At 39.3% G+C, this 22,332-nt stretch overlaps 1 protein-coding gene and 1 long non-coding RNA gene across 2 annotated transcripts; one reads left to right on the top strand and one right to left on the bottom strand.

The window, feature by feature from the left end:
• The first annotated feature begins 4,860 nt into the window (after nucleotides 1-4,860).
• LOC114361641 (uncharacterized) lies at nucleotides 4,861-6,320 on the top strand. Its single transcript, XR_003656611.1, has 2 exons — nucleotides 4,861-5,915; nucleotides 6,137-6,320. It is a non-coding gene; the product is annotated as an uncharacterized LOC114361641 (long non-coding RNA).
• Nucleotides 6,321-11,498: 5,178 nt separating this feature from the next.
• Nucleotides 11,499-21,961, bottom strand: LOC114361613 (protein C-ets-2). The gene is made up of 8 exons (XM_028316714.1): nucleotides 21,885-21,961; nucleotides 20,620-20,718; nucleotides 16,787-16,843; nucleotides 16,247-16,356; nucleotides 15,651-15,734; nucleotides 15,036-15,157; nucleotides 13,014-13,122; nucleotides 11,499-11,662 (listed from the first exon to the last, which is right to left on the bottom strand). Exons 1-8 carry the CDS (start codon nucleotides 21,935-21,937, stop codon nucleotides 11,499-11,501), a joined length of 798 nt encoding a protein of 265 aa, XP_028172515.1. The 5' UTR covers nucleotides 21,938-21,961.
• Nucleotides 21,962-22,332: the final 371 nt, after the last annotated feature.

Raw genomic sequence — 22,332 nt, 5'->3', positions numbered from 1 at the left:
ACTATCCATTTCTGTTTTTGCTCTCGCTCTCATCAAATGGTGATTCTTTGCGATAGAACGAGACGACATGACAGACAATGGATAGTTAACACTGTTGCCGATGGTACATGTAATCGATGAATTATAATACACTCGACATCAAATAAATCGCACCTCCCGCAACAAGCACTTCTCAAACGTATACATCCCCACTTCCCAACAATATTGGCACCATTTAAAAGCCTAGTTCTGAACTTCATTTCATTAAAGGAAAGGTTTTTACCTCAAAAATGTGTCTTTAGTTAGAAGGATCCAGAGTCACTTCTTCAAAAAATAGGTAGTTACGCTTGAGCCAACTTTTATGGCTATAAAACTGTTAAGTTTTCGATTAATCGCTATCGATCTGTTAAAGAGGACACGTGAGATCATGATTTGGTTTTATAACCATAAAATTTGGTCTAATTGATCCCAGAGGTGAGCCCAAAGTAAGGTCTTTTTTCAAGTCACATTTATGGTATATGATAAATCATTTATTTAGAAGTTAAATGTGTTTTTCTTTAAGAATATTTATTGGGCTTTCAAATAACACCAATATTGTTGGGATACCATGATTGTTTAAGAAGAAAATCTTTAAAGTTCGCGTCGCGGAAGGTGCGGTTTATTTGATGTTGAGTGTAGTATGAAGAATTATATTTTATTACTTTTCAATGTCGGTCCTGGTACCATACAAAAAGTTTTAAAATTTAAAATCGGGGTTTTTAAAATCGAAAATCATCCCTGTTGAAAAATGAACTGTCTTTATTGGTAGTTGTTTTTTTTACGAACGAACTTGACTGAATCCAAGATTGACAATAAACGTATGTTTGTATTTACAAATAAAAAATCCGAATAGCTAATAAAAAGCAGCTTCTAGATTTTTTAATCACAAGTTAAATAAATAATGCTCTGTCTTTTTCTGACGAATAAAGAATTAACTGTGATGAAAGAGACAAAACATTGTTAAATGACTGTTTAACGCGAATATGAGGGTAGGTGTATAAAATACACTTGCGAGCAAAAGTATGGAATCACTTACATGAAGTTGTTTCCACGCGATCTTGTGTACTAACCAATTTGTTAGTAACAAAAAAAGTAGCACCATTTTAAAGATTAAACTTTTAACTTTAAATTGATACCAAATTCATTTAAATCACACCAGTATTTAAAAAAATATCCCGGCTGATGTGAAGAAGTAAGGAAAAAGACATGTATCAACTGTTTGATACGTCGCGAGTTGCGGCCTATTTATTCCCCATAAAAGCAAGTGTTTTCAGATTTTTGCTTTCACACGTTGATCCATACACATCTCCGCTTCTTTTGACACTTTACCTGGGATTCTACACCTTCAGAAGCAGCACAAATTGTTGCATTTTTGCAAGAAGGGCTCAGCCAGCGGGCTGTCGCACGTCAGCTCCACATAAGCCAGTCCTGAGTTTCGAAAGTTTGAAGACGCTTTCAGGATACCGGTGGCTTTATCCCGAGACCAAGTTCTGAACATTGCCGGTGCACATCGCAGAGGGAAAACCGTTTTTTCATGTCAACTTCTCTACGAAATCGTCATTTGACTGGTATCGACGTCCAGCAAGAGCTCAGAAATGTTCGTAGGATAGCTGTTAGCAAGTGGACAGTTTGTCTAAGATATAAACAACAGAATTTGACTCCAAAAAGGCCTGCCACAGGCTTGAAACTGACGGCAGGTCACCGATAAGTACGCTTTCAATTTGCTCCTACACATCTCGATCGGAAGTCGAGCAAGCCACCCCCATAAGCCAATGTTTTAGCGAACCAGCACTGCACAAATCGCTCCCTAGGCCGTCTATTGACCCGACCTCTTCGACTGCTGCACAGCAAAAACATTCTGCATTCATCGGAGAACAAAACTCGCCTCCATTACTCGCCTTCCGAGTGCGACCTAATTGAAAGCGTGCTTGTCGGTGACCTGCCGTCAGTTTCCAGCCTGTGGCAGGCCTTTTTGGAGTAAAATTTTATTGCTCATATCTTAGACGAACTGTCCACTCGCTAACAGCTATCCTACGAACATTTCTGAGCTCTTGCTGGACGTCGATACCAGTCAAATGACGATTTCATAGAGAGGTTGACATGAAAAAACGGTCATCCCTCTGCGATGTGCACCGGCGCTGTTGAGAACTTGGTCTCGGGATAAAGCCACCAGTCTCCCAAAAGCGTCTTAAAACTTTCGAAACCCAGGACTGACTTATGTGGAGCTGACGTGCGACAGCCCGCTGGCTGAGCCCTTCTTGCAACAGTGCAACGATTTGTGCTGCTTCTGTAGGTGTAGAATCCCAGGTAAAGTGTCAAAAGAAGCCGAGATGTGTATGGATCAACCTGTGAACGCAAAAATCCGAAAACACGTGCTTTTATAGGGGTAAATAGGCCGCAACTCGCGACGTATCAAACAGTTGGTACATGTCTTTTTTCTTACTTCTTCACATCAGCCGGGATATCTTTTTAAATACTGGTGTGATTTAAATGAATTTGGTATCAATTTAAAGTCAAAAGTTTAATCTTGAAAATGGTGATACTTTTTTTGTTACTAACAAATTCGTTAGTACACAAGATCGCGTGGAAACAACTTCATGTAAGTGATTCCATACTTTTGCTCGCGAGTGTAGTATTGATATTATGTAATTTAGACGATACAGGATGTAGCGTGGTCGTTTAGTTACATTTTAATGTTTTTTTTTCTGTTTGAGTGAAAATAATGCGTTTGCGAGGCCTCTAAGGGATCGTAACCGTATCAACTCGAGGCGGTTAGTATTCTTTGTATGAAACTCCATACTGCAACGCACACTTATCGCACCGTAACGTAAACGCCTCGCGGTTGACAGCGCGCGTAAGGCGATGACAGCTCGCGAAAGGCGATACGGTGTTGATCCCTTTCCGAGTTGATAAGTCTGCTATGACCTTTAAATGTACTCGGCTACACCCTGTATCTAAGCTTAGCGAAATAGTTAAAAGTTTTTACATGTTAAATGTTGTGTGCCTTATGCTAATGTTAATAAAACGCACTATCGTCTGTCGTTCAATGCTGTACAATCTTTAGCACATGAAGATATACATTCGTACTATTATAGGTCTAGTCACTTAACTGTGGCCTAATTCACGTATTTTGACAGTCAAGATCTCGCTGACGTTCAGTAAGTCGTCCCATTGAAAAACAGTTCTAAATCCGTATTCATAAGGGTCATTTTGATAGAACGATTACTCGATAGGATCGCATTCAGCGATTTGTTGTCGTTGAAGTTTTGTTACGTGAATGAGGCTACTGGTCAGTTCTAGAGGTATTGGAGGGTGTAGTTGTGACGTCATACGTCAGCGAGACTTCGGAATCTGGGCGCCGATTGCGCTAAATATATATTTTCAACTGCAACGCTACTGGACGATGAACGAAATTCAGCTGTATTGACAAATCCGTATCGCGGTGTCGCTTTGACAGCTAGTTCAAACGAAGCTAACATAAACGGAACGCAACTGCGTCTTTGTGTATAAGTTGATGGAACGCTACTTTATCTCAACCGCAAGTCAAACCTCACGAACATTTGCTGTTTTGGTGAAAAAATAAGGTGTTCGGACTTTTAATGAAATGTGCTGCTTAAATCCGTTGTTTCGTCTTTGTTTGCGCGTGAACTTTACCGCGATACCGAATTGCACATCAGCTGGAATGAAAACGGAGTGTGACTGGAGTTTAGTCTAGAGATGAAACGCGAATGAATTTGAGGCATTACAAATTAGCGCAATCGAGGCGCTGAAGTGTCGCTGACATCATTATATCACCCCTTCTGTGCTGCTCCAATTAGGGTTGCCAGGTGTCCGGCTTCAGCCGGACATGTTTGGCTTTTTAAGGGCTTGTCCGGCCAAATATTGTCTTGTCCGGCCTGTCCGGCTTTTGTTTGGCTTTTTATGTGGCTACCGCACCAGTCGAAACTCGAGCCACAGAATAATGTTCATTCAAAATTCAAAGAGTAGGTACTCAGGAGCTAATTGCGTGCGCTAAATGGTTAGCTAGCTATGGTACCTACGTTAGATAGTTATTAAAAAGGTATGTCCGGCTTTTAGGGTAAAATGTCCGGCCAAATGAAGCACAGAGTCCGGCTTTTGTGTTTTTGGACCTGGCAACCATAGCTCCTATTACCTCAGGTATTAATTCAGTTATGTACTAGGCCTATAAAATCACTGTAGTAATTTGGTTACCAGTTGCAAAATTGTGAGAAATTTTTCGTTTATTATATAATGCAATATACAGGGTTTATTTAAAGTGCCCAATTGCTTTTTAATATTTTTACTGTACATGTTAATCAACTACTGCAAAAATATACTAGATTTTTTTTGTATACAAAAATGTAAATAACCAAAATCATGTAATATGCGTTTGTTTAATTATACCTTTTAGTTTTTTATTTATATTTTTAAAATTTTGAGGATGTAATGCTCATAATTAATAAAATTTATAATTTTAAAACAATTAAGTGCAATACTTCTGATATATTATGTGTTTAAGGTTATATTTTATTAATTAAACATTGTTATTTGTTTTTGTAAAATGTGTATTTTAAGCCGGGTCTCCAGAGCGTGTTTTGCCCTACACAATCTACTAAAACATGTCAACATTCAACTTTTTTTTAGATATTAAGCTAGATGACAAAATTTCAATTATTTGTCCGTCATACAGATAATTAGAGAATATTAGACTCATATTTTTTATTTTCTTTCATAATTAAATAATAACAGTGCTATATCGAGTTGAAATGGCGCGTTACGTCACGCCTATGTAGGTTTTTTAAACAAAAGTGACGTCACGCGACATTTCAACTCAATATAAAATTTTATTCGATTATGAAAAAAATAAATATGAGTCTAATATTTTCTAATTATCTGTCTGACGGAGATGTAGAATTTCTATTTCATTACCAGTCATCATCCCAATTTTGTTGAATGTTGAAATGTTTTTGTTGATTGTGTAGGGCAAAACACAAGCTGGAGAACCAGCCTTAGTTAAAATTGTATAAATGTCATTATTATAACACGCTTATTATTATTTTTAGGGAAATCAAAGATTTTTCTTCTATACCAACTCGTCAAAATGTCTGTTATATTGTTTTTTTTGTTATGGCAATATTTTTAATTACTTACAACTTTAATTGTCATAGGCTGGGTTGCACCATCATACTTTAACTTTGACAAACGTCAAAAATCTGTCAAATTCCATACTAAAGCACCGGTTATAGTCATAGTTACCGTTAAAGGAGGTGGTGCAACTCAGCCATAGAGTATTAAATAGTAAAACGCACATTGCTGTGGTAATCATACAAATCTAAAGATATTTTTGTCTTCTTCACACTCAATAGGTGAGAATAAGACAGATGTATTTTTGACTTATTATGTAGCAAGATTTGTACCAATGTTAAATAAATGTAAATATTGTTGATTTCGTACTGTAAAAATAAATAAATATCAATATTAATACCTCAGGCGTAGCTTAGTAATGAAATAGACTGTCAATTGTTACAATCTGTCACTTTGACAGAAACTGTCAATTAACGCACCATTTGGGAACCTATTTGATTTAAACCAAGCACTATATAGGTTTCAATCTAGTATTGAATGAAGACCTCAGTGTCTATAGAACGAGCCTTAAGGCTGTCTGCCCACCGTAGCGGAGAGGAGAGAAGCGGAGCGGAGATACGCTGTGCCAATATTAACCAATATGATTGTTTAATAAAACCTCCGCCCCACTTGGACAACGATTTGCGAACTTGTTTAAATACTGTTATATTTGTGAAATGTGAATAAGGAGAGCCGAGAAATGAAGCACGGAAGCGGAGAAAGAAGCGGAATAAACTGGATGTGATCTCCAGCAATTCAATTTCAACTTCTTTGTTAACCTTTTCAACGCCAATGACGGATACATGCGTACCTACATAATTATCAGGTTGACCGCTAACGACGGATTAATCCGCCTTAAAAATGATGTCAGTATAGGCTAATTGAGTATTATGTAAACTGAATGATAATGAATACAATGATTATATTGATATCATAAATTTATCAAGCGTGGCGTCAGAGTGATGGCTTTTGTATTTGACGTGGCGCTGAAAAGGTTAAAGGCCCTTTACAGAACATACCACACAGATATACAGCTTGCCGGACCACAATGGATGTAAACAGTCCGCATCTCCGCTCCGCATCCCTCTCCGCTATATCGCTCCGCGTCAATGGATAGTAGCCTTATTTAATAATAATGAGTAATGAGTTGATATCTTATGTTTGCATTCGTATGTACAGTTTGAGACATAAAATATTGCTTATTTCATTTAGGGCTGATTTTTCAATCGTCGGATAACTTTAAACTGAAGAATAAGTTTGGCACATTGACAGTTTTAGTATGGGAATTATGTCAAAATGACAAGTTTATTCTATAGTTAAAAGATATCAGACGATTGAAAAATCAGCCCTTAACTGTTAATGTGCTAATAAAATTTCGAGAAAATTATATTATTTTGCGAACTGTACGTATTTGCTACGAGTATTAATTATAGTTATTGTTATTATTAGACTGTCGTCGTGTTTATCTTTAATAAAATGTTTTTTTTTTACATATTATGTTAGTTTTATTACACCTTGATGAAAGAGAGTACAGTCGGAGTAAATACAAAATTTGTATTTACTCTGGTACAGTTGATAGAACATCAGCAGACTACACGTTTGTTGTAAAAATAAATAGGTACAACATACCGCAGTGAAAAGTTAGCGCGTGGTGCCTTCGTACATGCATACTTAGTTAGGAGGACTATCCTTTATAGGTACATATATTTTTCGAATGGGCCCTTCCCATTCGTTTGTAGTTTGTTTGTATGAATCTTTGCGTCTTAAATACTGAAACAAGAAAATTTTACAACTCAAAACTATTTTTTTAAAAGGTTAATCATTAGTAAAACCGTTAAGAAACTATGTAACAAATGTTCCTGTTAACATTTTAAACTTTCATGTTGTATTGTATTTTTAGTAAATTCACACACAAACACTTTTAAAAAGGTCAAACGAGACACGGGAAGATTTGTTAGACTGACTGTACCACGGACGAAAATAAAGCAAAATGCGGGTGGGTGAAGAAAATTCATCGCGACCGTACAAACGACGCCGCAATCCGCATCTCTTCAGTCTGCCCGCGACCGTGGCTCGTGCAACCGAGTCGAAACGTCGGGAAGGTAAATACCTTTTTACCTTTTTAAAAGTGTTTGTGTGATACAAAATCCCGTACCTACCTATTTAGTGTGAATTCCTGTTAATCTATCCAAGTAAGTAATACATATTTTTATGCTAGTGTTAGGTGTTGGTTCACCTTCACCACTATATTCCAGCGATCGATGGTAGCAGAGTACCTAAATACAAATGAGTAGGTCATCTTCATAGAAACGCACCGAGTGCGGTTTGTATGCGGCGCGCACGCACACACTGACAAAATTCGGCGCAACCACGACTGCTCGCTCGACTGGCTCCCCGATAATCCATGCTAAATTTTGTCAGTGTGTGCGTGCGCGCCGCATACGTATTGGCGCGCTCACATACAAACCGCGCTCGGTGCGTTTCTATGAAGATGACCTACTCATTTGTATTTACTCTGATGGTAGCTATCTAGCTTATCTCAGGTCCTCTGTCCCAAAGGTCGGCATCAGTCCAATGCCCACCTTTGGGACAGACCTAGCTTTGATGTCCAAATAAAACAAAACTCATGGACAATTATGTTTATTATTCACAAGATTGCTTGGGTTCCCTTACATCTATGATATTCCGTAGAAACCACCTCCAAATTGCCTTCCAGTCACACAACAATTTCAATTTTCTCGTCTCCTTTTCTAGTATTGCACAATTTTAACTATAATAATTAACTATTCTAAAATATCATTTATGCCTAAATACAACTATTAAATACATAAATAGTACTTACATATTTTTTTATGTTAAACCTATGTAATTCTGTCCAGTCACGATAAATCCCGACTGTCTTTTTTTTTGCTAAATTAAATCTAAATATCAAGGGTTGAAGTTAAAATATGTGATTTAACGACATTTACCAACTTAAAAGCTGTAAGATACATTTAAAATGAAAATCAATTTACTTCAATAAAAAATGCTTTTTCTATCTTAGAACTAAACAAAGAATCAACGATTAAAGTTACGAAAATCGAAAATATTTTAGTAAAATAAACTAAAATAAATTATCACAGCCGAAAATAATGAAAACTTATTCCTAAATCCTACTTAATGTATCTCATATTTTATACAATTTACTTATTAATTAAACTATTAATTAGATTCTTACGTAGTATCATTTTTTTGTTTGATAGATGATTCACCTGGAATCACCGGAATCCTCAACCACAGAGGAACTGGCTAACTTTCCAACTAACAAAATACAACAATGTTACTATTATTGTTGGAGAGATCAGGATCTTTTAGGACATTTTTGTTATTTTTGATAACACAGGGTGTGGACAAGATGTCTTTTTGTCCATCCATTGTAATGATTGTTCTAAATTAGTAACTGACTAAATAAATACCCCCTGTATGTTAAATCGGTGTTCGTTTGTGCTGAGTAAGCGTGGCCAATTGCAAACCAATAAAGAAATGGGATGATGCGTCACTTTACTTATTTGTGTTTACATTAAACAAATTGATATGTATCGATTGATGATTGACTGATGACTGGATTATAAAGCGATTACAACTTACAACTGTTACAATCAAGTTTTAAACGCATTTTTGGAGGTTTTACAGTCAAAACATTTAACTTAACTAAGGCTTACATTATGTCCAACTAAGTATCTACTATTTAAATCATTCGGTTGATAATAATGACGGTAATTTTGAAATAAAATAGTGCATTTCTAGGGTTTACATAAAGTAGGTAGGATTTTTAAAGGAATTTTAACATACTACACATTTTTTTCTTTTATTCAATACCTAGTTCAGTAACTTCAAGTAGGTAAGTACTTGCTTATTTACTTATCTGTAAACCTTACAGTAGGTAGTCTATGAGCCTAGAAATTATTCCTGTAAAATTACTTTACAATAACTAACTACTATTACGAGTACCTAATGATCATATTCTTTGACATTTCATTATGCAATACATACTCAATGTGTAACTTGTTAAAGAAACAGCGCAGGTAGCGAGCGCGTGTTTGCAAAATGCATTCCAAAAACTGCCTAGTCAGTATATGCATTTAGCCGCACATGTTCCTCAAACGAGTAAGGTAAGTATAAATTTACTGATATGCGCACAGTTTTAATCACATATTTGTTGAAATAGTTGTGTACTCCTCAGGCATCGTAGTGCGACAGGATATTATAGGTAGCTGGTAGAAGCGCGGGCTATAAATTTGTAGGCACACCAGCCAATTTAGGGGTAAGTTACTGAAATGCGCAGTTTTACTGAACTGTGCACAGTTTTGCTTGGGCATAGCTCAGACTCCTCAAGCATCATAATGCGGCAGGTTGTTTTGTGTGTATTTACTGGTATGGGCACAGTTTCAATCACATATTTAGTTGTGTTCTTCAGGTGTCGTAGTGCGGTAGGTTGTTGTAATAGCGACGTGAATAGCTGATGCATTTTGTGATATGAGCACGTCAGTAAATGATATTATGGGTTTTCACAGTCTCAATGACATATTTTAGTTGCTGGGAATAGCTCAGAGTCCTCGTCGTAGTGCGGCAAGATTTTTAGTTGGTAGCAGCGTGGTCTGTAAATTTGTGCACGTCAGCCTAGGGTGTTTACTGACATGCGCAAAGTTTTATTGAAATGTGCACAGTTTTACAGTAAAACTGTTCAGTAACTGAACTGCACAGTCTGGTCTGGGCGACCACAGAGTCCTCAGGCGTCGTAGTGCGGCAGGTCGTTGTAGTATCGTCGCGGGTAGCTGATGCATTTTGTGATATGAGCATGAGCACGCCAGTAAATCATTTTGTGGGTATTTACTAGCATGCGCAGTTTCAATGACATATGTAGTTAGTTGGTCGGAATAGTTGTGTTCCTCAGGCGTCGTAGTTCGGCAGGTATGCGTCGCGCAGGTGCGTCGTAATATGGGCATGCAACCTCAGCCAATGATATATGGGTTTTACTGAAATGTGCACAGTTTTTCCAGGGCGGGCCTTCCCGCTTTGAGCTCTTGCTCAGAGTCCTCAGGCGTCGTAGTGCGGAAGGTCGTTGTAGTAGCGGCGCGGGTCGTGGTAGGGCGGGTACAGCAGCTCGTAGCTAGCTCATAATGTGGGCACGTCAACCTCAAATGATATATGGGTATTTACTGAAATTAGCACAGTTTTACTGAAATTTGCACAGTTTTACTGAAATTTGCACAGTTTTACTGAACTATGCAGTTTTGTTTGGATGAGAATAGCTCAGAATCTTCAGGCGTCGTAGTGCGGCAGGTTGTTGTAGTATCGTCGCGGGTAGCTGATGCATTTTGTGATATGAGCACGTCAGTAAATGATTTTGTGGGTATTTACTAGCATGCGCATAGTTTCAATGACATATAGTTAGTTGGTCGGAATATTTGTGTTCTTCAGGCGTCGTAGTGCGGCAGGTATGCGTCGTAATATGCAACCTCAGCCAATGATATATGGGTTTTACTGAAATGTGCACAGTTTTTCCAGGGCGGGCCTTCCCGCTTTGAGCTCTTGCTCAGAGTTCTACTGAACTATGCACAGTTTTGCTTGGATGAGAATAGCTCAGAATCTTCAGGCGTCGTAGTGCGGCAGGTTGTTGTAGTATCGTCGCGGGTAGCTGATGCATTTTGTGATATGAGCACGTCAGTAAATGATATTATGGGTTTTCACTGGTGCACAATCTCAATGACATAATATTTTAGTTACTGGGAATAGCTCAGAGTCCTCAAGCGTCGTAGTGCGGCAAGATTTTTAGTTGGTCGCAGCGTGGGCTGTAAATTTGTGCACGTCAGCCTAGGGTGTTTACTGACATGCGCAAAGTTTTACTGAACGGTGCACAGTTTTACAGTAAAACTTTTCAGTAACTTAACTGCACAGTTTTGATTGGGCATATCTAAGAGTCTTCAAGCGACGTAATGTGGCATGTTGGCTATGGTATGGGCATAGGGTTGCCAGGTCCAAAAACACAAAAGCCGGACCATGTGCTTCATTTGGCCGGTCATTTTACCCTAAAAGCCGGACATGCGACGAGGGGGGGGGGGGGGTGTAATTAGTGAGCTCACGAGTGAGTACTATCATCATCGGTTGCCTAACGTCTTGATGCGTGCGTGCCTTATTCTGTAGCTCGACTTTGGCCTGGCGCGGCAGCCAAATAAAAAGCCGGACAGGCCGGACATAGGTTATTTTGGCCGGACACGCAATCAAAAAGCCTAACTATGTCAGGCTTTATCCGGACACCTGGCAACCCTATATGGGCACAGTTTCAATAAAATATTTGCTGTGAATAAATCCATTCTTCAGGCGTCGTAGTGCGGCAGGTCGTTGTAGTATCGTCGCGGGTCGTGGTAGGGCGGGTACAGCAGCTCGTAGGGCGGCGCGGCGGGCGGCGAGCGCGCGCGCGGCGCCGCCATGCTGAACAGGGCTTCTGGGTCGCACACGAACTTGTATACGTAGCGCTCGCCTGCAACACGACAAATTCTTCAAGTCAAGTCAAGTCAAAATTTCTTTATTTGTTTAGACTAATAAATAGTTCTTACTAATCGTCATTTTGCTCTTAAGGAGCCTCTACATGTCTCATAATCTTTTTACCCTACCAGCGCTTCGAGACCAACATTTGGCAAGTGCTGAGAAGAAGCGCGCCCGCAACAAACTCAGTCACCACTGTCTGCCGGTTAATATAGATAAGTAGAAATAGTAGTAGTAGGTACATTCAATTCAGGAGCAGTTCACTGAATTTACCATGCACTCTTGTATGGTGTATCTTATAAGAAAAGGTATACAAGATTGCGTGGTATATTAAACAAGGTAGTGACGTGCTAATATCTAGACTTACATATTAAGATACTAGTAGAAATTACTCGCATACATAAATTTGAATAACTTGGATTGACCAGTCCCCGAAAGCAGCGCCTGTTCACAGACATGACGAGTGAACCAGCCATCGCTTCACTCGACCATATTAGAGGGAATGTAACGACCACGACCAACGACTTCTGATTAATTTCATTGCGGGTCCAATGACAGCTTAACTTTCCCCCGGGACAACAGCTCGCACACTCACTGCGGGCGCGCGTCGCACAGTCGCGACAGCAATATAATTACGCGCGAGCGATAAGGATGGGTAGCTTGGGGTCATTGGACGGGATTCTACGTGCTCACGGACCAGGCTTTAGTTATTTGTTATTGGCGGTTTATATTGTATTATCCTGGCTACACAGTAATTGCAATGGTGGGAACAGTCCTTTTGCAACACGACAAAGCGTCAGCCCAAACTTAAAACATAAGGTCAAGTTGCTATTGAATCTTACTTGAGTGCATCACCTGTAGTTAGGGGCTTCTTTAACCTACTGAGGGCTCTGGGCATATAAAGACCAAGTATATTTTATACATTTGTCACCAACCCCTACTCTTCCCGCGGGTGTCGTAAGAGGCGACTTAGGGACTACACATCAAACAGAGAATGGGCAGCAGCGCTCTCTGAAAAACATCAATCTTTTAAACTGCGATCTCCAACCCGCCTGCCTAGCGTGGAGATTATGGCAAAACCCTCCACTATAGTGGAGGAGGCTCATAGTCCAGCAGTGGACTGTAAAGGGCTGTTGATGATGATGATATTTTAAAGACTGTAAACCTTTGAAATTATTATTATTTATTTATTCTTCTCAGCACTGGCCCATTTATTGTCCCGAGGGTTAATACTGGGACGTGTAAAATTGCTTTTTAAAGCCGACTTGGAAAAAATAAAATGAGTTTTATGAGATTGTCACTGATCCCTAAGTGACAGAGGGATCACCTAAAGAAAGGAGTCGTACCTGCGACCTTCTGCATGATGCCCTTCTCGTAGTAGTAGCGCAGCGAGCGCGACAGCTTGTCGTAGTTCATAGCTGGTCTGTTCTTCTGAGCGCCCCAGCGCCGCGCCACCTGGGAATAGAACCGGTACTTAGTAAAAGCTTACGAGTAGTTACGTCAGCGTGAATGTCGGTCTACCAAAGAAAAAATACGTGGTACTCTTAAGTAGACCATTAAAAAGCTACGATTCTGTCTCTAGAGAGAGTAGTTAACAGCAACAATGTTAACAGCATTGTTGTGTTCCGGCAGTTAGAGGTAAGATAGCCAGTTCCTCCGTGGTTGAGGATTCCGGGTGAAGCTAGCTTCCACCTTCGGCCTGATCGTCACTTACCATCAGGTGTGATACAGGCCAAGAGCTTCCTCGTTGTAGATAAAAAATAAAATAAAATGTAGATAACTCCTAACGATGAGATTTCAGAATAAGTAGATGTAGAAGTGTCTAACATGATCTATTAAGCTCCCTGAATTGTGACCGAGTGAGGGGCTACAGCCACAACCGCGGTGGTTACCTCCTCGGGCTCGTGTGGCTCAAAAAATGAACTCCGACAAACGGAGTAAGGTAAACGGCTACTAGTTCGTGATAGTACGTAAGTTCGTAAGTTTTTTTTCTAGCTCAAATAATAAGCAAATGGAATATTATTTATAAAAATTCTTCATTACTACAAAAACTCTATTATTTAAGCTATCTAAAAAACCAAGTACCAACATTGTGGCACCAAAAATGAGAGCAATACGAAGCTTCAAACTCTCAGAGAGCCAAAAACAGCCGTGCGGCTTGCAAAGGTTGCTCTCACCGTAAGGTTAGCGCTCCAACTTCTTAAGCTTATAAAAAGGCGAAGGAACGTCCATTTAAATAAAACTTGTAATAGTGGTTTCATGTGTTCCTTGACAATTTATTTGGCTTAGAAAAAAGTTATATGAAAACGTAGAATTCCTTTAAAATTGCGATTAATTGACTCACGAAATAGCATACATATTATTTTTCGGGTGTCCCCTATTTCGTGATACTACCGATTCAAGGATATTATGGATAACATTTTGATGCTTGGTTTTTAAATAATTATTTATGATAATTTAAATGTAAGTTATGAAACAAATAATGCATTTATTTAAGTTTCTCATGACCTAAATTCGGTATATGTTTCGTTCACTAGAATTTATATGACACGAGTTTGAAGTTCGGGGGGGGGGGGGGTTAAATTCCCCCCCCCCCCCTACATTTCTAATGGTTATATAAATATTTTCACATGTTAGAATTAACAAATCAAAATATTATACTAGACTCACATTATTTCTAATGAATATTTCAGGTAAAATATCGTGAATTTCACATAATTATTTTATTCAAAATTTTTGTTATCGTGTTTAAATTTATTAAATCCTTAATCATTATTAAAATATCCTAACTGTATGCATAAAATCTTATCCCGAAATAGGGGACATGAGTTCACGAACTTAGAAACAGAGCAAAATTTTGTCACGAAATAGGATCCAAACAAGAGGTCCGCAAAACAATTAATATAAAAAAAACTTAAAACTATATAACTATAAATAATGTATTAACTTACTGTCAAAAGACCAAAGTTTAGCATACAAAAGCTTTCATATTGATATCATGCTTGGTTATTTTTAAATAAAATGTTAAAGTCGTAAGAGCCTTAATATACCGAAGTAGGGGGCACTTACCTTAACGTAATGTTGAGAGTTCGTACGCCGTCCGACTTGAACTCCAGCAGGTCCAGGCCATACAGCACACTGCTGGGCTATTGTAAACTCTGTTCCGTCAGCATAAGATGCAGGTTACCTCCTCGGGTTCGTGCAGCTTGAACTCCAGCCCACGGCCGGTCCAGGCGTCGCAGCGCGCCACACTGCTGGGCTATTATCACCTCTGTGCCGTCAGCATAAGGCGCAGGTTGCCTCAGGCTCGTGTGCCACGTTGCTGGGGTACTATCGACTCTGTTCCGTCAGCATAAGATGCATGTTACCTCCTCGGGCTCGTGCAGCTTGAACTCCAGCCCGCGGCCGGTCCAGGCCACGCAGCGCGCGCCCTCCGCCAGTAGAGACACAAGAAACTGCCACAGTTGTAAGGCGCCGCGCCGCCCGCCGCCTGGGACACACAAAAATGCTGAGTTTTATGAAGAACTAGCGGCCGCCCGTGACTTAGAAGTCAGTCAGTCAGTCAGTGCCTAGCCAATTAAGGTCAAAGCGTCTCAGTGCGGGAATGAGTGAATCGAGAAGAATTTTTTTTATGCAGCAAAAAACATTGACTGCAATCACACCTGATGTTAAGTAAGATGCAGTCTAGGATAGTCTTGTAAGTGCTTATCCACTCTCGCCTTGAAGAGGCGGATAATGCTCGGGAAATTTGAATTTGAATTTGAAAGACAGCAGCAGGCAGTGAATTCCAGTCCCTAGCAGTTTAAATTGTAAAAGAGTAAGAGAAACGCGTAGTGCGAGCTGGTATATACCTGCATTTTGTAATGACAGTTAATTTTCCCCCGGCACAAACTTGACCTTCACTGGTTGTGTTATTGGCGGTCAAGCTGTAGATCCTGGCTGCACAGGAGTTGCAGCGGTGGGAACGAGAGGTGCGAATATACCTGCATGTGTGGTGCTGACGTGTTGGTGCGGGGAAGCCGCTTCACTCCTGGAAGTGGACGCCGAACTGCATAACGAGCTGGTCACTGCAAAGTTTACAGAAACAGTTTGAAAGTCTTATAAGTCTTATGTAAATGAGCATCCATGTATTAAGCATTATAATAATATAATGTTTACATTGGTTTGGTAGTGGGATAGATACTGACAGACATCATCATGATTATCATTTCAGCCACAGGACGTCCACTGCTGAACATAGGCATCCCCCAATGACTTTCACATCGCATGGTTTGTAGCGGCCTGCATCCAGCGCCTCCCTGTTTCCTTTATCAGGTCGTCGGTTCACCTTGTGTGTGGATGTCCCACGCTGTGTTTTCGGTTACGCGGTAAATGCATTATTTTGTACCTTTGAATGTAAAAGAAAGAAACATTTTGGTTGAGGGTTCTTCATCACACTTTTCTACCTAAATATCGTTTTCCCTTAACTTCACAACATCACATCTCTTGTATGGCTAAGTCTTAGTTGGTTTGACCAATACTCATTACTATGGTTTGACTGTCATTGTAGCCTTAGTGCCAGTAGAGTTCAACTGCATACCTAACTTCTCCTCCCAATGCTGGTGCTCGGCCGAGCTGGATACCACCTCCTCCCGGTCTCTCGGCTCCTCAGCTGTGTCTTCCACGCACTTGCTGTACGCTGCACTGCATCTGGAAAGAAGAAGGGAAGAAAGAACGTTTTTGATTCATAAGATAGCAGTTTGATGAAATATTTAATTTGTTGTTAGAACCAAAATGACTTGACCACTCAGCATCTGCATCTGCAACAGTGCGGTCTAGATGACTCGGTGAAGGCGGAGGACATTGCAGCCATATTGGTTGAAAAGGGGAGACGCCCAGTAGACTTATTGTCGTGAGCAATATTACTGAAGGAGACACGCGCAGCGTGATCTTGCGATTGCGAATGTTCTTTATGCTTGATAGATTCTTGGTGATCCATAATGCCAACTGCATGTTGAGGGTTTGTATTCCAAAAAATATTATTTTCAAGAGTTTTTAGGTAGGTATACTGAGGGTTGGGTTGGGGATCATGGATCTCGGAGCACATGGTGGTATGATAAAGCATTATTTAAAAACTCACCTGTGAAGGTGGTAATGTTCCCTATAGTCTGGTCGCGGTTCCTCTTCGCCTTTACATCTGGAACAGATAAATTATTATATCTTTAGGTTACAGGTTTAAACAATAAACAGCAGATAGTGTCATTAGACTCCTGTAAAATAATAATGGACGGTCAGTTGTCGCGCTCGTTCATAGTTAGGCTCAGCACCAGCTTACTTTAACCGTAACTATAACTATAACCGGTGTTATTATAAGGAGTTTGACAGACTTGACGTTTGTTAACGTTGCAGTAAGATGGTGCGCCTATAAACCTATGAGTAATAAGTGTATGTATAAATCCGTACCGCGCGGGAATAAGGTAAACGGCTACTAGTTCGTGATAGTACGTAAGTTCGTAAGTTTTTTTTCTAGCTCAAATAATAAGCAATTGGAATATTATTTATAAATAATATTAATAATTCTTCATTACTAGAAAAACTCTATTATTTAAGCTATCTAAAAAACCAAGTACCAACATTGTGGCGCCAAAAATGAGAGCAATACGAAGCTTCAAACTCTCAGAGAGCCAAAAACAGCCGTGCGGCTTGCAAAGGTTGTTCTCACCGTAAGGTTAGCGCTCCAACTTCTTAAGCTTATAAAAAGGCGAAGGAACGTTCATTTAAATAAAACTTGTAATAGTGGTTTCATGTGTTCCTTGACAATGGATTTGGCTTAGAAAAAAGTTATATGAAAACGTAGAATTCCTTTAAAATTGCGATTAATTGACTCACGAAATAGCGTACATATTATTTTTCGGGTGTCCCCTATTTCGTGACACTACCGATTCAAGGATATTATGGATAACATTTTGATGCTTGGTTTTTAAATAATTATTTATGATAATTTAAATGTAAGTTATGAAACAAATAATTCATTTATTTAAGTTTTTCATGACCTAAATTCGGTATATGTTTCGTTCACTAGAATTTATATGACACGAGTTTGAAGTTCACATATATGACCAATTTTAAGATAAATTAGCATAATCATAATAACATTACCAACATAATTTTGGTTTTATTTCGATTTGTTTTATATATCTTTGTTTATTTGTATTGTATATGGGATAGATAATAGTTAATTCACACATTTTGACAATAATTTATGAATTTTACTTGGGGAATTTGCAATAATCAGTATCACGAAACAAGGAACCGTATTATTGTTACTTTTTTCCAAGTTATGTGATATATAAATGTATGGTGTTAGGTACTTTTATGACACATACCATTAAAGAAATCGTCATATTTTTTAGTTTTTAATACTTACCTACCTAAGAAATTAATTAATTACTTACTTTTTATTATGAGTCATTGGCGTATCTGGGGTTATTTTCAGGGGGGGGCTACCCTCACTCGAATCGGTGAGAGGTATTTCTTTTATTAGGGTTTTGTGCAGGACCGTGGAATGTCCTGTCTCCTTCTTTTGCTTTTATATGCCGTTCTTACCTTTAAGTCTTAGGGCGGCTGTTTGCGCTTCCTCCTGAATAAAGAGGTCTAAAGATCTAAGATTCAGAAGGTACTCAAGTGATGTCGATGGAGTGGTTCTCATACAACTAGTGCCCACTATGCTTACTAGGCGTTGCAGGCTTTGGAGTTTTGATCTTGCTGTGGATAGTTGTGTTCTGTGCCACCACACAAGTGATCCATAATAATATGTGTAAGAGGGCCATACAATCTCTTGCACTGATGGAATGCTATACAGGTCATTTTTATTTTGTTCTCGACATGACTCGCCCAGTTCAATTTGTTGTCAAAGGTGATGAGTTTTGTTTATAAAGATTTCTGGTAGTTGGAGTTCTTGTAAATTCAATAATGCACTTATTAAGTACTTTTATTGACAACGTTAGGCACTATGAATTCAATTATATGTTTTACTAGTAGATTTATTAAAACTATTAACTAAAGTTCTTTGATTTATAAACTACGACATTATTTTTTCCTTTAATCTGACGTTGGGCTAAGTTGTATCATTTTACACCAAATAATTAACCAAATTATTAGTTGCGATTTTCAAATGTTTTTGATCTAAGTAACTTATAACATTTTACACGTCATCTTATATTGTTAATCACAAATTCAATCTGAACAACTTCAATCGTGTAAAAAGTAGTAACACGAGTCATACCTCTTGACACAATAAAAAAGTGAAAGAAGACTCCGGTACACTTTGTTAAAAGTAGACATGTATCAATATACACGAAAGAAAAGTTCACAAAGCCTTACTTGTATCATTTGGCACAACATTATTTTCTTTTCTATACGTCGTAGAAACATACCGATTAGATACAAAAATAGCTAATTTTTCAGAGATTCACATTATGTTATAAAGTCGATTTTGATCTAAGTCGAGTTAGATCCCTTTTCACTGGGGGTACAGATATTAGTCTGTTATGAAAAAAACATTAGTAGATAGACCTACCTATTGACTAAACATATCCTTCTACTTTCAACTTGCTATTTAAACGTTAATTTAGTTTTAAACTATTGAAAATAGTAATAAAAGTAATAATTAACGCTTTGATAAGTAAAAAATATATAAAGCTAACAATGTTATATTTTAACAACTGCTAATGACACATATAAAAATATGATTATACGAAGGTAATAGCTGGATAACTCCAAATATCCAAACTCTTGACAGCGTGCATAACTAGACAACTGCACATATCATGGATGTGTTTAGTACTCAGAGGGGATCATAACTTGATAACTGTTTTTGTCAAATTAAAAACGAAAATCCATAAATGTATAAGTCGAGATATTAATAGATACATGTTCTGACATACATTGATAAATCGAAATATAAATGTTTGTACGAATAATATTAATTGGATATATCGTTATGTCAAATATTTATTGCCTAAATTGTAGATATTTACTTATGAACAAGAGCTGTATTTCAAGTATTTTTGGGTATTTCGAGTTGAGTTTTTTATACCAGTAGGGTATAAGGTAGAGGAAGCGTTTAAGCTAATAAAAAAAAAAGTGCAGGTCGAGATGTCAAGTTATTCCCGCGCGGTACGGAAATATGAGTTACAAAAACAATAATTTTAATTAGTTACCCAACACGTATTTTTAACTTTAAGTGTAATTAATTTATGATAAACGCGCCAAAGTTCAAAGGGGGCTCGTAAAATTACTATTTACTACGTAGTAAAGCGAATTACTATGACGTCACGCGGAACTTCAACGCGTCATCATTATTATCTTCGTAAATATTGTTTGTTTGATTGAAAAATAACAAATTACGTGTCCAATATTTTATGACGAAGTAAATACATTTTAGTTAGGAATCTTTAATCCCGCCCTAACCCTTAGCGGTTTACCAGTAGCAGGAAGGCGCTGGATGCAGGCCGCTACCAACCGGGCGATGTGGAAATCATTGGGGGAGGCCTATGTTCAGCAGTGGACACAGTGCGCCACAGTTCCAGCTACCCATTTTCGTTTTATCTCTCGCTCTCATCAAAATGCGAATCTTTGCGATAAAACGAGACGACATCATGAGTAGCTGGAACTGTGGCTCAGTTCTTCTTCTTAGTCGGACATTCTTGTCAGAGTGGTCGTGGTTGCGCGGACGAGGTACATGGTGGAGTGATGTCAGATCGTCGGTCCACCTAGTAGGAGGCCTGCCCACGCTACGTCTTCCAGCCCGTGGTCGCCACTCGAAAACTTTTCTGCCCCAACGGCCATCGTCTCTACGAGCTATGTGCCCCGCCCACTGCCACTTGATTTTAGCAATTCTGCGAGCTATGTCGGGCTCAGTACTATTTATGGCTGAAATAATAATGATGATGATTATCAGGGTATACTCACGGCACGTGCGTAAGCGCATTAGCGTGCGCGTGCGCGTGCGCGTGCGTGTAGTGCGGCGCAAGGTCGTATTCCCGCCGCGCGCCGCCCGCCCCGGGGTCTCTGCGGGAGAAATGTTACTATTGGTTAAGAAAACTAACTTAAAACTATTGTACGTTACACTACGTTTGTCAAAGTTAAAGTAAGATGATGCAACCCAGCCTTAGTAGTCTCTTGGAACCTGCTACGAATTTAAACAGATTGCTTAAGGTTCGGTCAAACCAACGCAATCACACGCGATCAACCGGCGCGTGCAGCGATGGCGATCAATGCATTAAGTCTGGTCCCCATCTCTGCACGCCGGCTGATCACGTGTGATCGCGTTGGTTTGGCCGAACCTTTAATCATTAGAATACTTTTGTTATTAATCGCAAAAAAACTTCTAGCTGCATGTTGCACAGTAAACACTTCGAAACTTATGAAAAAGTAACAGTTGTTTTAACCAATCGAATGTCTCGATACCAGCAGACACAAGGGGAAAGTAATTGGTCCTTGCATCTTGTCTTGACAGTGCTAAAGGCTCGGCGCTAAACCAGTGCTAAACCAACGCGTGTAGCCGGCGTGTGCGATGGCGATCAGTAGAAATCGGTAGGATCGCCATCGCCATCGTCCACGCGAGCTGCACGAGTTTTGGACAATTTCACACAGCGCCAGCTAGCCCCAAAGTAAGCAACTCAATGCTTGTGTTATGGGTGCTAGCTTAACGGATATACTACTTATATATTTTTTTTTTATTATTATTAAATACGTACATGTTATACATATTTACACCCAGACCCGTCACAGAAATTAAAATTCATCATTTCAATTTCTGCCCGGCCGGGAGTCGAACCCGGGACCTCTCGGCATAGTAGTCCAAATCACACTTTCAGCTCACACAATAGAACAAATATAAGCTATCTGCTCGTACACAGTTTTTCTCTTTCCGATCATTCGTTTAGAATTTTCCTGCTAGAACAACGTTACTCCAGCAGGAATCGTTTTTTTCGTTTTGTACCAAAACGACAGCACGCACTAATCTCTAATTCGGCGCACATTTACACCATGTTGGGAACTAATTATACGTTCTACTCATATCACTCTAGGAGCTACTTTCCAGCTGGAGTAACGTACACCTGAACCACTACACCAAACGGCCAACAAGGAGTTGTTTTGCGACTTTACGAAGGGTTAAGTGTCAGATCTGCTGCGTGTCTCAGACGCTGCAGATGCTAGTAGCTGGTGGTCACCTGTACTGGTAGGGCACGCCCCAGGGCAGCGCGGTGAAGGGAGTCTGCGCCATCACCCGCGCGCCTCAGCCCTCGCCATCACCCCTGCGGGAAAAGATAATAGCATTAGTATGATAAATGCCTACCTTTAAATTCAGACAGCAGTACAACAGAAAATTCAGAAAGTTCAAATTAAGGCCCGGTTTCCACCAAGACGGAACGAAGCAGAGAAATGTTTTGAATAACCAATCAGAGAAGAAAACGCAGCGTGGGACGTCCACCCACAAGGTGGACTGACGACATCGTAAAGGTAGCAGGGAAGCGCTGCACAGTGTTGCCACGGCCGGACAAAAACCAAATTTTGGAAACTTACCGTAAACGAAAATTGATTAACTATTATTCAAACTGAATATGTGTGTCGTGAAAATGCAAAATATTGAGGATAGATTGCTAACAGAAATGAAAATAT

The sequence above is a fragment of the Ostrinia furnacalis genome, unplaced genomic scaffold, assembly GCF_004193835.3.
Source record: "Ostrinia furnacalis isolate ACB-3 unplaced genomic scaffold, ASM419383v2 OfSCF5861, whole genome shotgun sequence".
Classification (NCBI taxonomy): Eukaryota; Metazoa; Arthropoda; class Insecta; order Lepidoptera; family Crambidae; genus Ostrinia; species Ostrinia furnacalis.
Note: the sequence above shows the minus strand (reverse complement) of the source record. Positions and strands in the feature narration are given on the sequence as shown.